The following is a 17,540-nucleotide window of genomic DNA, read 5'->3' as shown; positions in this document are numbered from 1 at the left end:
ATTCATGTTTTCTATAAGAGGGAAACAATGTTCAGCCCCATGTGAATAGCACTAGCTCGTCATGTTCCTTCTTCTCCTTTCAAGAACATGAAAATGAAGTAGAAAGTAAGCAGCCCCCACCAGTGGAAAAGACAATGTGCCTTCTGGGAAGACCCACTGTATAGGTGTATCAGGCTGGGGAGGAACAAAAGACATCAAGAAGCTGCTTTGCAACTAACACATCCCTCTCCTTTACAGAAGCTCCCAGATGTTCAGCACCTTCACATCATGGATTTCTGAAGAAACAAGAAAAAGCAGGAGGCTAGCGTATGATCTGAAGCACAACTCCTTAGCACAAGTTTTAACCCCTGTAGAAAGAGGCCTTCTGGTTTCAAGAGAATGAGCCCAGCATCTTTGCATTGCTCCCTGGTGCATAGAACTGTAAGTGTATTTATCTGAACAGCACAGTGAACATGGGATAATCCTCTTTTGTCTCCAACTAGCAAGCTAGCAATCTCAGCATCAAGCTAAAGGTCTAATTCAGGCACAGGCCCATGTTCAGGAACTCCATTTTTTCAGGGAGAACCCACTCTGAAAAGCCAAGGAACTGAAAGAGGCAAGTCAAAAGAAAGCTTGAGAGGCAGTTCTTTCCTTAGTCCAGCAGAAAGTTCAAAACTCTTCATGTTGCCCACAAGCTCAAAAGGACAGCAAGGGGTTTAGACAGAGTTAGCAAGAGGCTGTGTTGGCATTGGAGGCAGGTCTGCAGCTGAAATCTGGTCTGTAGAAAGCATTTGGCTTGACGGGTTTGACAGTCACCATTTAATCCAGTTTAAGTTACAAAAAAGGAGGAGAATGAGAGTGCACACTACAAAATAATCTTGATATGGGAACAATAACCAGTTACAGCTTCCATTCTGTGCAGGAAAACCTGCTTCAGCATGGTTGTTCAGTGCCAACAGGACACCATGGGGGCCTCTTGCACCCCAGGCATGCTGGGATTCTAGGACTCCCTGCAAGGTTTCCCAAGGAGCGGAGTTAAGATGCAGCCATCAGTTCTGGTTTTGGTTTGACTCTGACTGGCGATGTTTCTGTGGAGAAAAGGGAAAACATGTACAAAGAGGAAGGTATTAACTCTCTCTGACATAACTAGGACTAAAATTCTGAACAATCATTTATCAAGCTCCAGGAAGAGCTTGATTTTCTCTTTGAAGCAGTATGTTTGGGTCAGAGAAGCAATATGCTTATGATATTGTCTGATACATTTTAATGGGCAACAACAGCTAACATGTTAGACAGTGTTCTCCCCCAAGAAACCAATATAAGAGCCCCATTCTTCCTGAAGAGGCTGAGCCTATGCAGAAGAACACTACAGTTTTACTCCTCAGTGGATAAGAAACAGCATTTTCTGTGCTCATCAACTTAAGTTTGCTTTTTAAAAGAAGGTGAAGCAATGGCAAAAAAGACAGGTACACTGAAATTTACCACACAACTACAGTCGTCCTTTGGTATCCGTGGGGTATCCGTTCTGGACACACACACCTGGAGGATATCAACATCTATGGATGCTCAAGCCTGTATTGTCCCTAATGGCGTTGTATGCATGCAGCTGTGCTGCCATTAGGGATAGACCCATTGTCCTGTGGCACTACTGGGGACAATGCAGACTTGCCATCCGCAGATGCTTGAATCCATGGAAGGCAAGTCCGTGGATACCGAGGGCTGCCCTATATTACACTATACATTAGTCTTAATGCAAACAGAATCAGTGACAAAAGAGTCTTGATTTTTTTAAAGTCTATTTTCCCCCTTCCATCCTAAATAAATTAAAAGTTCCTTTTTCATAATGGCAAGTCTCCCCATCATCTATATATCTTCAAAGGAGAAGAAGAACTAAGTCATATATAAAGCTGTGAAGGGTTTTTATAATGTTACCAGATCTGTAAATAGAAAAAGACCTGTTACCTGTGTCCAGGAATAAATATGATTACACTGTCAACTGCTGAGAATACCCTACACTCTAGGTTTTTATATACATGGTGGGAATCTGGTGGGAGGCAGGAAATGCCAAAACAAGATAACTTGTCTTTCTTTTATAAAGCTATATTTTGTATTTTAAGTGAGCACTTCTGCAACGATATGAAAATTTACATATTCATTCTAGGAGCAGTTATGCACAGCAATCTACCCCACCCATGAAGAAAAGTGTCACTGTTTAAGGAATTAAGCTTCCACAACCATAGAAGTACCTGCTTAAATCTCACCTCTGCCATGAACTCACATCGGCAAGTACATAGTCCTCAGTAGGCTACATAGCCCTCATTACTCCCAATTTTAAGGAGGTAATATTTTGTTTGTAATAGCCAATAGCCTCCCCCTCAACTTCTGCAGTTCTATTGACTTTGTTGCCATATTTTCAGACATCAAGTCTTGTTTCACCTTTTCAAAGACATGACAGACTTTATCCCCCCAAAACAAGACGTGATTGGCCATTTGGGATGACATTTTTACACCCCTCTCCCTCAATTTTGGAGGAGATGCAGGACCCATGGAGGAATTGTTGTTGTTATTGTTGTTGTTATAAGTACATATATCCCCCTTTCCCCCCAAACAATTGGGACTCAAAGCAGTTCAATTTAAAAGAACAATACAAAAAGTGAGCATTAAGACAGAATTAAACTATTACAGTCTTAAAATACACACATTAAAAGAATGAAATGCAACGGAAAAAGATAAAAGCTCTTGAAAATGAAGTTGTTAAAACATTACAGCACATTCTTTAAAAACTCTCTTTTAAACACTTGAATAAAAAGGTTTTGGCCTGCTGATGGAAGAACAAAAAGGAGACCATCATGACCTCTCTGGGAAGGGAGCTCCAGAGTCTAGGAGCAGCCACTGAAGGTCCTTTCCTGTGTCCCCAGCAAGTGTGCTTGTGATGGGGGGTAAGACTGAGGGACGGGACTTTCCTGAGAGCAGAATTCAGGCTGACTCATGCAGGGAGATACAATCTGCCAAACAACCTAGACCTAAGTCATACGGAGATTTATAGGTCATAATTAGTACTCAGAAATGTGCCAAGAAACAGTGACAGCACAAGAGTTGTTTCAACAGGAGTAATGATGCTGTCCAACCACTAGCAGTTGCCCATCACATCCTTAAAACTCATTCCTCTTCAGCCTCAGTAATCCCCCACCTCATCTCCAATATGGAGATAACACAACTTTTTTTTCCAACAAGTATTTGAGATGCTTCAAAAGTGTTGTGTAGGCTTCATATTGGAACAGAACCTGTCAAACATTCCCTTGAACTTCCCACATAAAACCTATCTCATAGAAGCACATACGATGTGAACAACAAAAACATGAAAGAAGAAAAAAATTCAGATAATGCTACCTGGAATCTTTTCTGGGAGGGGCTCTGAAGGAACCTCAGGAAGATTGATCTGTTCCTATGAGAAGAGAGAGCACACTGTAATACACATATTCTGTGGACAGCAAAACCTTAAACCAAGATTTCAAAACGCACAGAAAGAAGAGCTGTTAGCCTGTTTCTCTCATTACTTAAAAACACAATTTTCCCATGCAGAATGGTTGCTGTGGTGAAAAGATCAAATCCTTCCCCTCATTGGAGCAATACTGTTGAAGAATGCTGCAGTGAGGAGCCTTCAACTTGCACCCACTGCACTGATTCTCCAAGGGAAAAGGGTGTGCCAGGATGACTCCTCATCAATTTTTTTTCCTTGCAGCATCAGAAGGTAGGAGAGGTGTGTGTGCAAATGCATGCATATAAGTACATGTATACATCAGGCAATGTGGTCCCACTCAATCCAGCCAATACCCTATGCCCCCATGACCCAAGGCAACTTGCACAGCCCTGTTCTAGTCAATACCTAGGGATTCCTAACAAACATAGCCAACAGATACGTAGGTACTGTAAACTGCTTCATTTTGGCTGGTCTTGGCAGCAAAGCACAAAATTAGGGTCACTAGGGATTTGCCCCTCCCTATGCCCCTCTCTGGAAGGCTAGGTCCCCAACTAAGGCCAAGGACAATTCTCTTCCTCTTCACCAGTTCTAAATTTGGTGCTGGGCAGGGGAGGGGTGTGTGTGCTGACAGACTGCTTTCCTGCAGGGCCGATGAAATGTTCTGAATGTTTCAGTAGTCCACAAACCAAAAATGGTAGCTTTAAGTAAGTAGGTGAGAATGTATGTATTTATGTATGTAATCTTCTCCATCTTGGATCAGGGCACAGTGGCTTCTTTCCCACAGGTAGGCTGCATATCTATGTTCAATATAATGTAACAATATATAGTAAATATATCATTTTATACTTATAGTTTACGTTTTAAACTTATTAATTGCCTAATTTGGTGCATATTTACTTTAGGAATATTTTCTTATTCAGAAATTTTAATCAAATAAATATGTTTTATGTTTTTTTATCTAAGTAGTCTGATTATTCATGTGGTGATAAAATGCCTTTTGCTACCATTTTACTACAGTAAATTTGTTATTATTAATTTATATACTTTTGCCATTTATGAAGGAGCCAGAGTTGAAAGTTTGGCATACCATCTCCACAGCTGTGGTGAGTGAGCTGGCCATTTGCAAGAATCATAGAGTTGGAAGAGACCACAAGGGCCATCCAATCCAACCCCGAGAGCAACTATACTTGCCAATTTCAGTTCCCTTCCTTCTTGTGCAACATCTCAAGCAACAGCCCACATATCCCAGAGGGCTGTAGCAAAAGACAGCCAGAAAGAAAGTCCACATATGGAAGCAGAGATCCACTCACAGATGTCAGGATCTAAACCAAAGTAGTTATCCCCAAAGTTAAATGTATGTATGAATGCAATAAGATGAGTCTTGTCATTATCATTTTACACTGCTTTATATCAACAGCTTTTAAAGACATATCATGTTTTAACCTGGTTGTAAACCACCTTGGTTCCCATGTCATGAAAAAAGTGGGATATACATTCAATAAATAAAATAAAAAACATAGCATCTGCTTGCTTCTGGTCATTAAAATTACCTTTGAGGAACCAGATGGCTATCATTTGCAGCATACTACCAAGCTTGATTCTAGCATTTTTAAATGTTTAGAAAACCTATTAAATATGCTCTGTTGAGTGCTGAATGAACTCTGATTGAGCAAGGATTTTATTTCAACTGTTTTCTTTGTTTTGCAAAGAATTCTACAGTCTGCATCCTTTATAAACCAATCAAGTAAATTAAGACAGTGACTCAGATTGGGGACTATGAATATGACCATCTCCTTTGGGAAGGAACTGTTCCCTCTTCCTAGTTTTTCCTTGCTGCAAAGTGGAATCCCTTGGAAAACTGTGATGTGAACCTTGTTAAGCTGTTCGTTTCTGCTGTAGAATTCAAAGCTGCCTTGGCCTGAAGAACATTCAGATATAGCATTTAATTTGAAGGCTTTGCCTCACTGCTCTACAAAAAAGTAGAAAAGGCACATCATTATTGTTCAAACTTTCTGAGGCTAGGGGTAGAGAACCTTCAGCCCACAGGCTGAGACTAGGTTGCAGAAGCTCCTCACCTGTTACTGCAAGCTTCTTCCCCAAGCCCCACCTAGTATCAATTCAGTTTTCTCAGTATCAGCACTGACAACCATTTTTGAGGGGGCCCAGTGCTCCAAGTTGCTTCTATAGCTCTTGGCCAGAAAGCCAAGGCCAAACAAAGGTTGTTGCAGACTTGGAAAAGTTTGAAAAACAAGGCCTACTTTGTGGATGCATGGACAATTTTAGGAGTTGTGGCACAGAAATAAAATAAATGAAAGAATGAATGAATAAATACTCAGTAAAATACAAAGTGCAATAGAGAACACGGCAAAAATGTTGTTGTATGAAGTGATTTTGAAACCTGCAACTTCAGCGAGAGTAACAGACTATGCTAAGGATTTTTATTCAGATATTCAAGTAACACACAAAATGTTGATAATAGAAACACTGGGAGATTCAGTAAGTGAGTTAAACAGGGACATAACTGAGGAAGACTAGCTTTTGTCTCAAAAATATTCTACCCGTCTATTTTTAAGTGTCACCCAAGGGTTCAAGCTGACTCTTTCAAGGGCTCCAAAAACAAATCAAGATAGCTATAATTAGGACTCCTTTTGCACATCATCTGGCAGAGAAATCCTCCCCAACTGATGAAAAACCACTTCAAAATGCAAGGTTTTTCAGTTATTGGTTAACACTTACCTGAGTGATGGCATCTAACTCTGCTAAAATGGCATCTTCATCCTCTACAGTGAAGCTTCCAGCCAATATATCATCTATTTGCTGCAAAAGAAAAGGAGCATGTATTCCACTAGCACAAGAGTAGCAAAATTGCTATGCTTCCCCACATATTCTAAAACAGCACTGTAACTCAAGGAAAGGTCATATCTGCCTTGCTTAAGATATCTGGATACCTAGTTCCATCTAGCTTCAACAGCAAAGATTAGGGTAATCTACATCTGCATGCAACACAGTAAAAGAAAATGCTTCCCTCCACCAAGTTCAAGCAAGTTAGGTGGCACAACAGAAATACTTTTAGCATCCAACCAGGTGGAATGCTGAGAAAGATGTTATAAAAAGAAACACGTGGCACCGCTTAGAGGAGTTCTGGGATGTCACATGGCGACAATGCATACCCTCTGGTACTCCACAGCTTCTTGGGTTTCATCCATGATCCTCTCCACTTCTTCTATTGACATAACCTACAGAAAGAGAAGCCCATATGTAACATATATAAAAGGCTGGCCAAAAAAATGCATGAATAATCCATCTAACATAGCTCATGTATCCTCACTAATTCTTACCTGGTGCATCTTATTTAAACACTCATTACCAATTTTGAGGCCTTCAATAACTTTCATCTCGATCTGTGTGAATTCAATATCCTGAACCTGAAGGAAGCAAAATTCAGAAAAAAGGATTAGAAAGTGCAGAACTCCAGCAATAAGCAGTAAGGAAAACAGCCAAGTGCTGCTGGTGCAAAGTGTGTATTCCACTTCTACCTGCCATCAAACAACCAAACAAGAAAGTGTGTGCACAAGTAGTTTGCACAGAGTAAATTGTGCACCTACACAGACCAATATGATACTAGCCTCTATATAACACTGATGAGCCCACACTAGGCTCATCAGACCTTCTTCAGTCACTGCTAGGCAGCGGTGGTCATGAAGTACCTGAGTTCATCTAAATCCTTGGCAAAGCCCAGTGTGCATTCCCACACAGGCTACAAGAAAGGTAACTGGCCCAAAACTTTTAGTTGAGGATCTTGCTATATCAGTAGCAATGGTAAATGGAGGAGCAATCTAGCTATCAAAACCCTTAGTTATGATGAGTGGGTCCAAGAGAAGTCCCCTGAGGCTTTCTGAGGCTAGGGGGCTTTCTGAGGCTAATGAAATTAATGGGAGTTACATTAGTGCAGAAGGAACATACTGCAAATTGTTCAAGTTCTGCTATCTCCATCCAGCTCAACTCTTTGATACGGCCGTATGCAGACACATGTACATATTTGTTACCTTTGTCTTGAAAGCAGGGCTGTATTATAACTGTGATAAGCCACTGCTAGAGGGATGAGTAAAGAAATCAGATGCCTGGAAATTAATGCTGTCAATCAAACATTAAGTGGGACACCAGAAAAACTCTGATCCCATTGTGTAATGATAAGTGGGGTAAAGGGGGAAGTCTCTATTTTCTGCTATCCACCCAACAACTGTCCAAGCATTGGGTGAACCCAACATACCTAGAGTTATTCAGGGAAGATTAAGTATGGCCCAGTTGTATTAGAAACTGTGTGTGAATGTGCCTTTAAGTCACCTGTTTGTGAACATCCCATGAATTTCACAGGGTTTCTTAAGCAAGGAATACTCATAGATGGTTTTGTCAGTTCCTTCCTCTGAAATATAGCTGACAGCACTTGGTATTTCTTAGTAGTCTACCATCCAAGTACTAACGAGGTCTGATCCTGTTTAGCTTCAAAGAAACTACATGCATTTAAACAAAATTGAGTAGCCTATATATACTCCAGCACTTTAGATGCCCTGAAAACAAGGCCAGAAACAGCATGCAGATGTCTCCAATTCTCACATACCATGCGTTCCAGGTTGCTAATTTGGTTTTCTGTTTTGTCCAGCAGTTGTTCTTGGTATCGCTTCTTCTTCAGCAAAAACTTAGCTTTCCTAAATGAGGGGAAAGTTCTTTAAAACATTGTACAATTTTGCGGGTCTCAATCAACCATATATTCCAGCAGTCTTCACCAGCAATCTAGAAGTTATCCCAAGAAAGAACACATGATAAAGACTACAAGGTATACTTAAAGATGTAACATGTATGAAAATTTTGATGCAATGGAAAAGGATACCCTCCCCCTGTTTTTTCTTGAATAAAAACAGGACATTTTATTAAAATGGGGGAAAAGTGCTATTAGTATCCTTTACCATTTGAAAATCTGGACATAACATAAAATGAATTATGTACATAACATGACACAAAAAGTTTGTCATAAATTTATCACGTTTAATTTATTAAAAATACAATTCTGTCAGACAATAGTTGGAAACTGAATTCCCTTTTAATAGCTTTATAAGTAGAGCTACAAGATTCTTGAAATGTGAGGAACCACTTTGGTTTTGCCACTTTATTATGAGTAGAAAAAAACAATATAAAAATGAAGAAACTATCAACATTAGCATAACAGAGAAGATCATTTTGTCTCCCTTGGTCTTCCATAGTTTCAAGCAGACATAAAGCATTCATTCCCATAAAAAGAAGTACAAAAAGATCACAATTGCCTGAAACAGACAGGTGAAAAACACCCACTTCAGGGCAACTTAGGGATGTGGCGATCACTTGACATATGGTCCCAAGTTGCTTAGAAGGTGCCTCTAAGTCGCCTCAACCTGAAAAAGCTGCCCTGAAAAGGAGCAGTAAAAACATCTCCTTTTCAGAAGCCACTTTGAAACAGTAGTGATGGGCCAGATTGGGGCCACATGTGTGCAGTTGCCACTGTTCCAGGGTGAGCGGCTCTGGGGTGGCCTCTGACTGCCTTCTTTGGCCAGTCTGTTTTGCCCCAAAGCCATTACATTTTATGACATAAAAGTCTATATGTTTTAGATACATTTATGGAAAAGTAAATATATCAACATCTTGGCTTAAGTATTTTATTCATCATTCTCAAAGAAAATATGCAAATTTCTCATTCCCCCCTCCGGCAATTTTCATTTTTCATTTTTTTCTGGGGAAAAATGGTTTCAGAAAAAACAAAAAGACTCTTTCTTTCACTTTGGTTTTTTGTTTTTCTTCCTGCAGGTTTTCACATTGCTGGATAGACTGCATTGGAACAAACCTTTTGCATGAAAAACATGTACTTTAGCACTAAGCTATGGCCTTTCCCTTACTGGTTGTGCATGTCTTCTTTTTGTTTTGAAAAACTACTATTTCTAGCACCAGATTAGTTTTTAGCCATGTCACATTTAACAGGAAATGCCAAAGATCAAATCTGGCACCTTGTATGTGAAATTATTAACATTACTATTGAGTCATTATGTAGCTTAAGTCAGTGTAGTTAGGATGCTTCACTTGCAAATATATGCCATTACACTTGTTGTAACAGAAATTTCAGGAAACTTAAATTTCTAGGATTTGCAGAGCAATAGAATTGGCAAGAGGACCTAGTAATTGAAAATCCATAAGTTTATTTCCAATTGTCGACAAAGGAAAACAATGAACTCAGTGGAATTCAAGTTCCAAAAGCTGAGACCCCGAACAAGACAAAATGGCTCTTTTTATATTATTCAAGACAAAGAAGCTTCTTCAATACACCTGATTGGCTAATTACAATTTAAACATACAGAATTCTTACAATCAGAACAGAAATACATGCATACATTAAAACTGCATCATCACTCCTTACCCCCTCCTGTAGGAATTCAGTGGCTTTCCTCCTAACCTTGCTTCTGAATGTCAACTATGTGTCCTTATCTCAGTAGTTTATGTTATGTCTTTTTACTGGTGCCAGCTTCCATCCAGGTCAAGATGCACTCCTTATTCCTTTGCTCTAGTTTTCTAAACTCCAAGCCTTTATTTCAAAAACCATCTCTCTGGCTGACAAAGGTGACTCCATCTTTCTATAGTTTTTTTATTTCAACAAGGAATATTTCCACCACATTCCCCCCTTTTGATGTTTCATCAATATTCATATTGCATGATACTATCAAGTATTAACTATGTTTATATGACACTCTAAACTCAGAACAAAACAAACCTGTCTAGCAGTTACCAAAATATTAGTATTCTTACCATCACCAGGCAATAACATCTTCCAGTTGGTCCAATTTCAGAAAGACAGTGTATAGCATTAGTTAAACACACATATTCTCATTGCTTTTAACTCTTTGACACTTTTGTTGGATCTGATTCTCTGGAGTTTACTCTTGCCACCAAGCTAATCTTCTAATAGTGATGTATTGTGTATTTGTTTCATGATTCAATAGGAAAACTCCACTATAAAGAATATTGTATCTGCTGTCAGAATCACCTCTCATTGAGAAACTATAATTTTTAGCCTGGTTACAGACTCTTGCCAAGCAACTGTTACTATGCTTCTCTGGACTACTCTCATAACAGAATAGGAATGCCCAGGGTGCCTCATGTTTCAGACGTTCCTCCACTCCAGGGGCATCTTCCATCTCACGTTTCCTCAGGGAGATCACTATGGAATAGCTCTTGTTGTGTAATGCCATTTAATCAGAATAGATCTGGCCTTCACACTTTAAGACTATCTCCAGATGTATAAAAGTCTCCCTCCTTTCAAAGAGCGTCCTGAGAAAAAACTTACCATGCTTGACTTGAATTTTATGCCAATTCCACAGTTAACAATAGGAATGTGATGGCACTATACTGATAATATCTTGACCTCTGAATCAACACACAAACAACTCCATGCAGAAAGGGTGCAAACTCCTTTATTCAGAAGTGACTTACTCTTTCTTGCCATCCTTTAGTAGTTGCCGAGCAAAAGCCCTTTCCCGGTCTAACTGCAGTGATATCCTTTTCTGATATTGCTTCAGTTTGTCCCGCTGCTGTTTCAGTTGCTAAAGAAGAAAAGAAATAGGGCTGTTAGGAAAGATACCACCAGTTCTTACCAGCAGAACCACAGGGAAGTAATACTGATGAATGAAATACTGTTAGTGGCATACACAGGCATAACTCAATGTAGAGTCATTATGTCTGTATGTCTTTTCTTTTGTCAATACAGAGATAGTTATTCCCTCCCTCCGCAAAGCCACCCTGTGGAGAGTAGGTGAATCAGAGAAGCTTTGGCCATGTCCCCATAGCCAGATGCGATATGATTACATCAGCTGCTAAGACCACTGGAGGGCCCCAATGCACCTCAGCAGATGATGTAATTATTTTGCATCTGGCTACTGGAACATAGCCAGATGCTCCTCTGCTCTCTACCAAGCAGAATGGCCAGGGAAGGGCTATAGTGGCACTATGGTATGATGCTGAGGCCCAGCATAGCCTAGTTCCACATGCAGATCTACTACACTTCACTGAGCCATGTAGGACTGTGGCCAGTATCTGTCCATTAAGGAGACCTACTTATAAGCTCAGTCCTGACCTCAGATCCGCTTTCTAGCTGCTTGAAAGAGTAGCAAAAGAAGGTGAAAGTTATATTGTCTAAAAATTAGTACAAACTCACTGACATTTGCTCTCTCATAAAACATATCTTATGCTAACAACAATAATAAAAAGTAATATTAACACTACTAAAAAATCTTTGAAACATTGCCAAAAAAGGCACACAAGCCGTTTTGAAATTTACGACCAAAAATGATCCAACTATAACCAAAAGTACTAATTACCAATGACATAAATGAAAAGGCTCTTAATATAACACTAAGAAGGTACCTTACATTATTAAGACACATTCTAATAATACAATATGTCCTAGAAGACCAACAAGTTGACCAGCCCATCCCAAAGCCAAACAACACTACACTCTAAATTGTGTGCCCACTTTTCATATAAACATTCTGGGAGCAACCTAACAATAAAAGTTAAAAAAAAAACAAACCCAAAACAAACAGCTGGTAAACTAATGCAAAAACAGTTTAAATTGTTAAAAAGCTGGGAGCAGAAGACATTTAACTGGTGCCAGAGATATTAAAATAGGTGCAATATTACTTTTTGCTCCATGCAGATGATGGAATAGTCACCTTAGCTATCAAAAAGGGTTCAAGAGAACAAAGGAGGTATGTTTTCTACTGAAATCCCTTGGTGGAATTTCTGGGAAGGATTCATCCTTCAGACAACCACTGAACTATTACCAAGAAAGAGATATTTCAGGAAGAAGGGAGTTAAGAGCTCGCTCTTGTTTTGAAGTTACACAAAATACAGTACTGCAGCACTGAATGCCTGTTTGCTTGGTACTATCAAAGCTTCTTCATGAAGAACTGTGGCATTTCTTGCTTTTAGCCACCAACAAGGTGCCCTTATGAGCCACAGGTTTCCTAAGGGAATGGATGTAGCTCACTGGCAAAAACACCTGCTTGGAATATGAAGGCCAAGGGACAGTCCTTGGCATCTCCAGTTACAGCTAGGAAAAGCTTCTGTCTGAAACCTTCAGAAGGGCTTCAAGCGTAGGACGATTGGCAACCAGGGTTGGGTTGATCAGGGTGAGAACGAAGAGGCAGGAGGACCCCAGGGAAAAGAGTCACGAAGGGGCAGAAAATGAGGAACAGGTGGAAGAAGAGGGAGAGGTGTTCGGAAGAGAGCAGAGCCGCGGAAGAATTGGACGCGGAGAGGTGGACGGGCAAGGGAGAGAGAAGGTGCAACACAGCCCAGGGAGAGTAGGCTGTCCCATAACCCTGCAAGGAAGTAGAGGACGCCCTCGGAGAGACCTTGGAAAGAGGTAATCTTACCAAACCCCAGGTGGGAAAGCGAGTTAGGAGACTGGCCCAGTGGAAGGGCGCAGTTGTACCCACGGGCAGAAAGGGGAAATTTGGAGGGCACGTCATGGGACCCCAAAGGCCAGTGTTGGGAACATGGACCCATGCCCTTGGCTGGAGAGAAGGCAGAAAGTGAAAGGTCCAAAAAAGGATAAAGAACCGCGGGAACCAAGAGCCAGAAGCTGGACCAATAGCCGGGAGCTCCAGGTAGTCTGACATAAGACATGGACTCAGAAGTTTGATCGTCCATCTTTGGGGTGGTTATTAAAGTGGTTTTGCTCAGCAGCAAAACCAATGCTGGTGTGTGTTTGTTTGAAATGAAGCCCTGGGATGCCACACCCAAGCCTGGAGTGGGAGCCACACCCACATCAAGTCCCTGTAAATCATGACTGACTAACTTTTTGATTTTCCAGACACTTGAGCTCAAATTCTCATCAGTCCTGATCATCCTGGTCAATAGTCCAGTATGATGAGAGCAGTAGTTCATCCATTTCTAGAGGACCAAAAGTTGCACACTGCTGCAGAAGACAATATTGAACTGGACCAATGCTTTGACTAGGAATAAGGCAATTTCTTATGTACCTACAGTGGAATTAGGCACAACCACTTGTATGGAAATTGGGCATACTCTCCAGATGCTATTGAACTGTAACTCCCAGCATTCCTCCTCACTAACTATGCTGTCTAGGAATGTTAGAAGCTGAAATACATCATCTGGAAGACTGCAGGATTTCACCATGGCTTAAAGGCATTCTGTTGCATAAAGCAAAGAGCTGACCATCATAGGCCAAATAAAAGCAAGCTACAACTTTGTGAGCCCTTTAAAAAATCAGAAAACTCACTGCTTTGAATCCTATGCTTGTAGCTGTTTTCCAATTTTACCTCAAATACGCCAACAATCCTAAACCTCTTCCCTTTCCACTTTGTAATCTGTCTTGCAAGGGACACCCCACAGTTTTCAGTAATCTCTCAACACTATCTTCTCGATGGAGATGTGGTTGTTCAGCCTCAAAGGTGTCATTTAGGCACCAGTAGAAATACAAGTTTTCCAGGGAAAAGCCAGTGCTATACTTGTTCAACTGGTGATCCGTGCCAATTAATTTACTGTATTTTAATATGTATATATAAATCCCAAACAGTTAAGAATGTTCAACAGGACTGTTGTTGTGTTATAGGACTGCAGCCTCTGAAACGTCTTCAGTTTAAAGATAATGTTCAGGACCACTACCCTGGGGAAAAAAGTTTTCCAGGTCCTCATAACATACTATCCAGCCATCAACCAAAAAAAAAAAAAACCCTAAGAATTCAGTAGGCAGGACTCCCCAAACTTCTAAAATATTGTGTCCGTCTCACTTTAGATCCATTTCAACCTCATAACATCCTATTTATATAGCATGCTACTCTTTTATCGACTGTGGCTCTGCAGATGTTTTTGGTACACAGTTCTCGCCAACCCTACCCAGCACAGACTTATGGAAGCTGCAGTCCAAAAACATCTGGAGTTACATTTACAGTTCTAAGGGTGTATTCACATGGCAGAATTAAAACAGTTTGTAAGCACTTTAATTGCAATCTTTCCAACATAATACTGGAATTTGTAATTTGGTGACAGATTCAGAAAATAAACTCATTTGAGGCGTGATGCTGAAGAAGAGTGCTGAGCATACTTTGGATGGCCAAAAAGATAAACAAATGGGTCCTTGAGCATATGAGCGCATCAAGCCTTAACATAAAGAAAATAAAAATAATAATGGCAGTGGAGGACGTACATAAATTCAACCTAAACAATGAAGAAATCAAAATGAAGAGTTCCTGTACCTTGATCAAACATTGATCTGAATGGAGACTGCAGTCAAGAAACAAGAAGGGAAGAGAAGCCATGAAAAAGCTAGAAAAAAACCTTAAAGAGTAAAGATATACAAGAGAGCATGAAAATTGTTCAAGCCACTGTATTCTCCATTACCATGTATGGATGCAAGAGCTTCACAGTAAATAAAGTAGATAAGAAGAAAACCAACTCATTTGAGATGTGGTGCTGGAGAAGAGTGCTGAGGATACCATGGACAGCTAAAAAGGCAAACAAATGTGTCCCTGAACAGGTCAAGCCTGAACTCTCCCTGGAAGCCAAGATGACCAAAGTGAGGCTGTCGTATTTTGGACACATCATGAGAAGGCATAAATCATTAGAAAAGGCAATGATGCTCCCCTCCTACTTGGATATATAGAGGATATACATCTCCGTTGGAGTAGAAAGTGTATATATTTGTGCAACGATGGTACACCTGTTACATGTTTTGTAATTTTGCTGTATTTTGGTGCTGGCCATGTGCCATAATAAATTAATTCAATGTATTTCAATTTCTAAGAAAGACAGAAGGATGTAGAAAGAGGGAAAGGCCACAGGCCAGATGGATGGACTCAGTCAGGGAGGTCACAGGCCGAGACTGCAGGACCTGAGCAGAGCAGTGGAGGATATCTTGGAAATGTCTCATCCATGGGTTTGGCATGAGACTGAAGGCAGTTAACAACAAGAAGAGTGATTCATCCTGTTCTGTCAGAGATATCTGGTGACCCACCAAACTACAAATGCCAGAACCCTGAAGGAGAGAGCCATGGCAGTAAAGCGTCAAACTGCTTTAACTCTGTAGAGTGGCTACAGTCTACACCCTCAATTTCCCTAAATAAAAAGCAAATAGGAGCCTGTGGGCAAACAGACGCTGCCTTGTTCCACTGGTGGAAGCCTTCCCCTCCACACACACACACACACACACACACAGACACACTATTTTGGGGGGAGGGGGAAGGTTTTTTTAGAGAAAGAAATAACTAGAGGAGATCACAGAGGGAGGAAGACACTAATCAAGCTGCAAATCCCAGGATTCTGTAGGACAGAGTCAGAGCAGTTAAAGGGTGTCAAACCCCTTTAACTGTGCAGTGTGGATACATCCTCAGTTGTTGCTGTTATGTGGCTTCAAGTCATTTGCAACTTATGGTTACCCTAAGACAAACCTATCATGGGGTTTTCTTGCCAAGATTTGTTCAGAGGAGGTTTGCCATTGCCTTTCCCTGAGGAGGCTGAGAGAGTGTGACTTGCCCAAGATGATGGTCTTTCCATGATTGAACTGGGAATCAAATCCTGGTCTCCAGTGTCATAGTCCAACACTCAAACCACTACGCCATGCTGGCTCTCTTCAGACATAGTTGCCCCCTAACAGTAAAGTATGAGAAAAGAGTTTGTTTTTGTAGTTTGTTGTGTTTTGGGGGGGCTCTGTGGCCATGTTCTAGAAGAGTTTACTCCTGACGTTTCACCAGCATCAGAGGCTGGCATCTTCAGAGAACAGTATGTATCTACCCCACTCTCTTCCATGCCAGCATTCTCTGAAGATGCCAGCCACTGATGCTGGTGACACACCCCAAAAAACTATAGATGCCGGCCAAGAAAGAAAGCCTTTGACTTCAGAGTTTGTTTTTAGACTACAGCTCCCATCATCCACCACCCCAGGCTCACCCTCAGCATCCCTGGATAAAAAGCCTGTGGGAGACACTGGTGGCAGCCTTCCCCTCCATCCCACCTCCACAGAGACTGTTTTTCTTTGGGAAGCTTTCTAAGGATAAAGGCAATAGCAGAGAACATCTGAGAGGAAGAGGGAGGCTGAGAAGCGAAAGGGAAACCAGAAGAAGCGCCCCCTTCTCCACACTGCAGGAACAATCCACTCGGACACATGTCTCAATGCCATGGGATCTTGGGGCTTGTAGTTCGTTGTGGCGCCAGAGCTCTCTCTGACAGAGAAGGCGAAGGACCAAAACACACACTGCAGAGATAATCCCATCTTGAAGCCGCTCTAACTGCCCTGCCTCAGTGCCAGGGAATGCTGGGAATCATAGTTTATGATGGCACCAGAGGTCTCTTGACAGAGAAGACTAAATGGCTCACAAAACTACAGTTCCCAGAATCCCCTAGCATTGAGCCAGGACAGTTAAAGCAGTCTCAAGGTGGGTTTTATAGTCCCTAGAATTCCACCGCGGTTAAAGCGGTGCGAAAGCGGGTTACTCCTGCAGTGCGGAGGCAGAGTGAGGCAGGGAAGAAGGGAGCCCTCGCTCGGGGTGCTGCGTGTGTGCCTATGTGCGTGTGGCGCATGCGCACTCGCGGCCCCCGCGGCCCCTCACCAGCACGGCCTTGTCCTGCTCCGTGACCCGGCTCCGCCGCTTGCGCCCGAACAGGTTCCCCATCGCCCTGGCCCCGCCCCCGCCCGCCCGCGCGGCCCGGGCCTACCATGGCCACGCCCCGCCCTCGCCTCCGTACGGCGTCCGCCGAGGCTCTCGCCTGGACAGAACGCGAACGCTGGTGGAGCGGCAGTAAAAACAAGAGGAACCCGTCACGCCGCGTAGAAAGGAGAGTTCCGGTGTGACGTCATGCGCCTTTGGGGCACAGCGGCGGGAGGGACTCCGCTTCCGGCGGAAGCTGGGAGAGACAGAGGCAGGATTTAAAAGGGAAAGAGAAGCCTCAGTGTTTCAGAAGACTACACTTCCCAGAATTCTCTAGCTTTGACCCAGGGCAGTTAAAACAGTCTCAGACTGGATTATTTTTGCAGTGTGGATGC

General features: G+C 41.8%; 1 protein-coding gene across 2 annotated transcripts; it reads right to left on the bottom strand.

The window, feature by feature from the left end:
* Positions 1 to 783: 783 nt before the first annotated feature.
* Positions 784 to 17,170, bottom strand: CHMP6 (charged multivesicular body protein 6). 2 transcript variants are annotated; one of them, XM_089539369.1, is made up of 8 exons: positions 17,107 to 17,170; positions 10,970 to 11,079; positions 8,079 to 8,166; positions 6,799 to 6,885; positions 6,631 to 6,696; positions 6,197 to 6,277; positions 3,370 to 3,424; positions 784 to 1,067 (listed from the first exon to the last, which is right to left on the bottom strand). In XM_089539369.1, the coding sequence occupies exons 1-8, from the start codon at positions 17,167 to 17,169 to the stop codon at positions 1,015 to 1,017; spliced, it is 603 nt and encodes a 200-aa protein (XP_089395495.1). In that variant the 5' UTR covers position 17,170; the 3' UTR covers positions 784 to 1,014. The 2 variants fall into 2 exon arrangements, with proteins under 2 accessions (XP_089395495.1, XP_089395486.1); XM_089539360.1 differs by lacking the exon at positions 17,107 to 17,170 and adding an exon at positions 16,448 to 16,546.
* Between the last annotated feature and the right edge of the window lie 370 nt (positions 17,171 to 17,540).

This window comes from Sceloporus occidentalis, unplaced genomic scaffold (genome assembly GCF_023333645.1).
Source record: "Sceloporus occidentalis isolate IW3139 unplaced genomic scaffold, rSceOcc1.0.p SCAF_1, whole genome shotgun sequence".
Lineage (NCBI taxonomy): Eukaryota > Metazoa > Chordata > Lepidosauria > Squamata > Phrynosomatidae > Sceloporus > Sceloporus occidentalis.
This window is presented reverse-complemented; position numbering and strand designations above follow the sequence as displayed.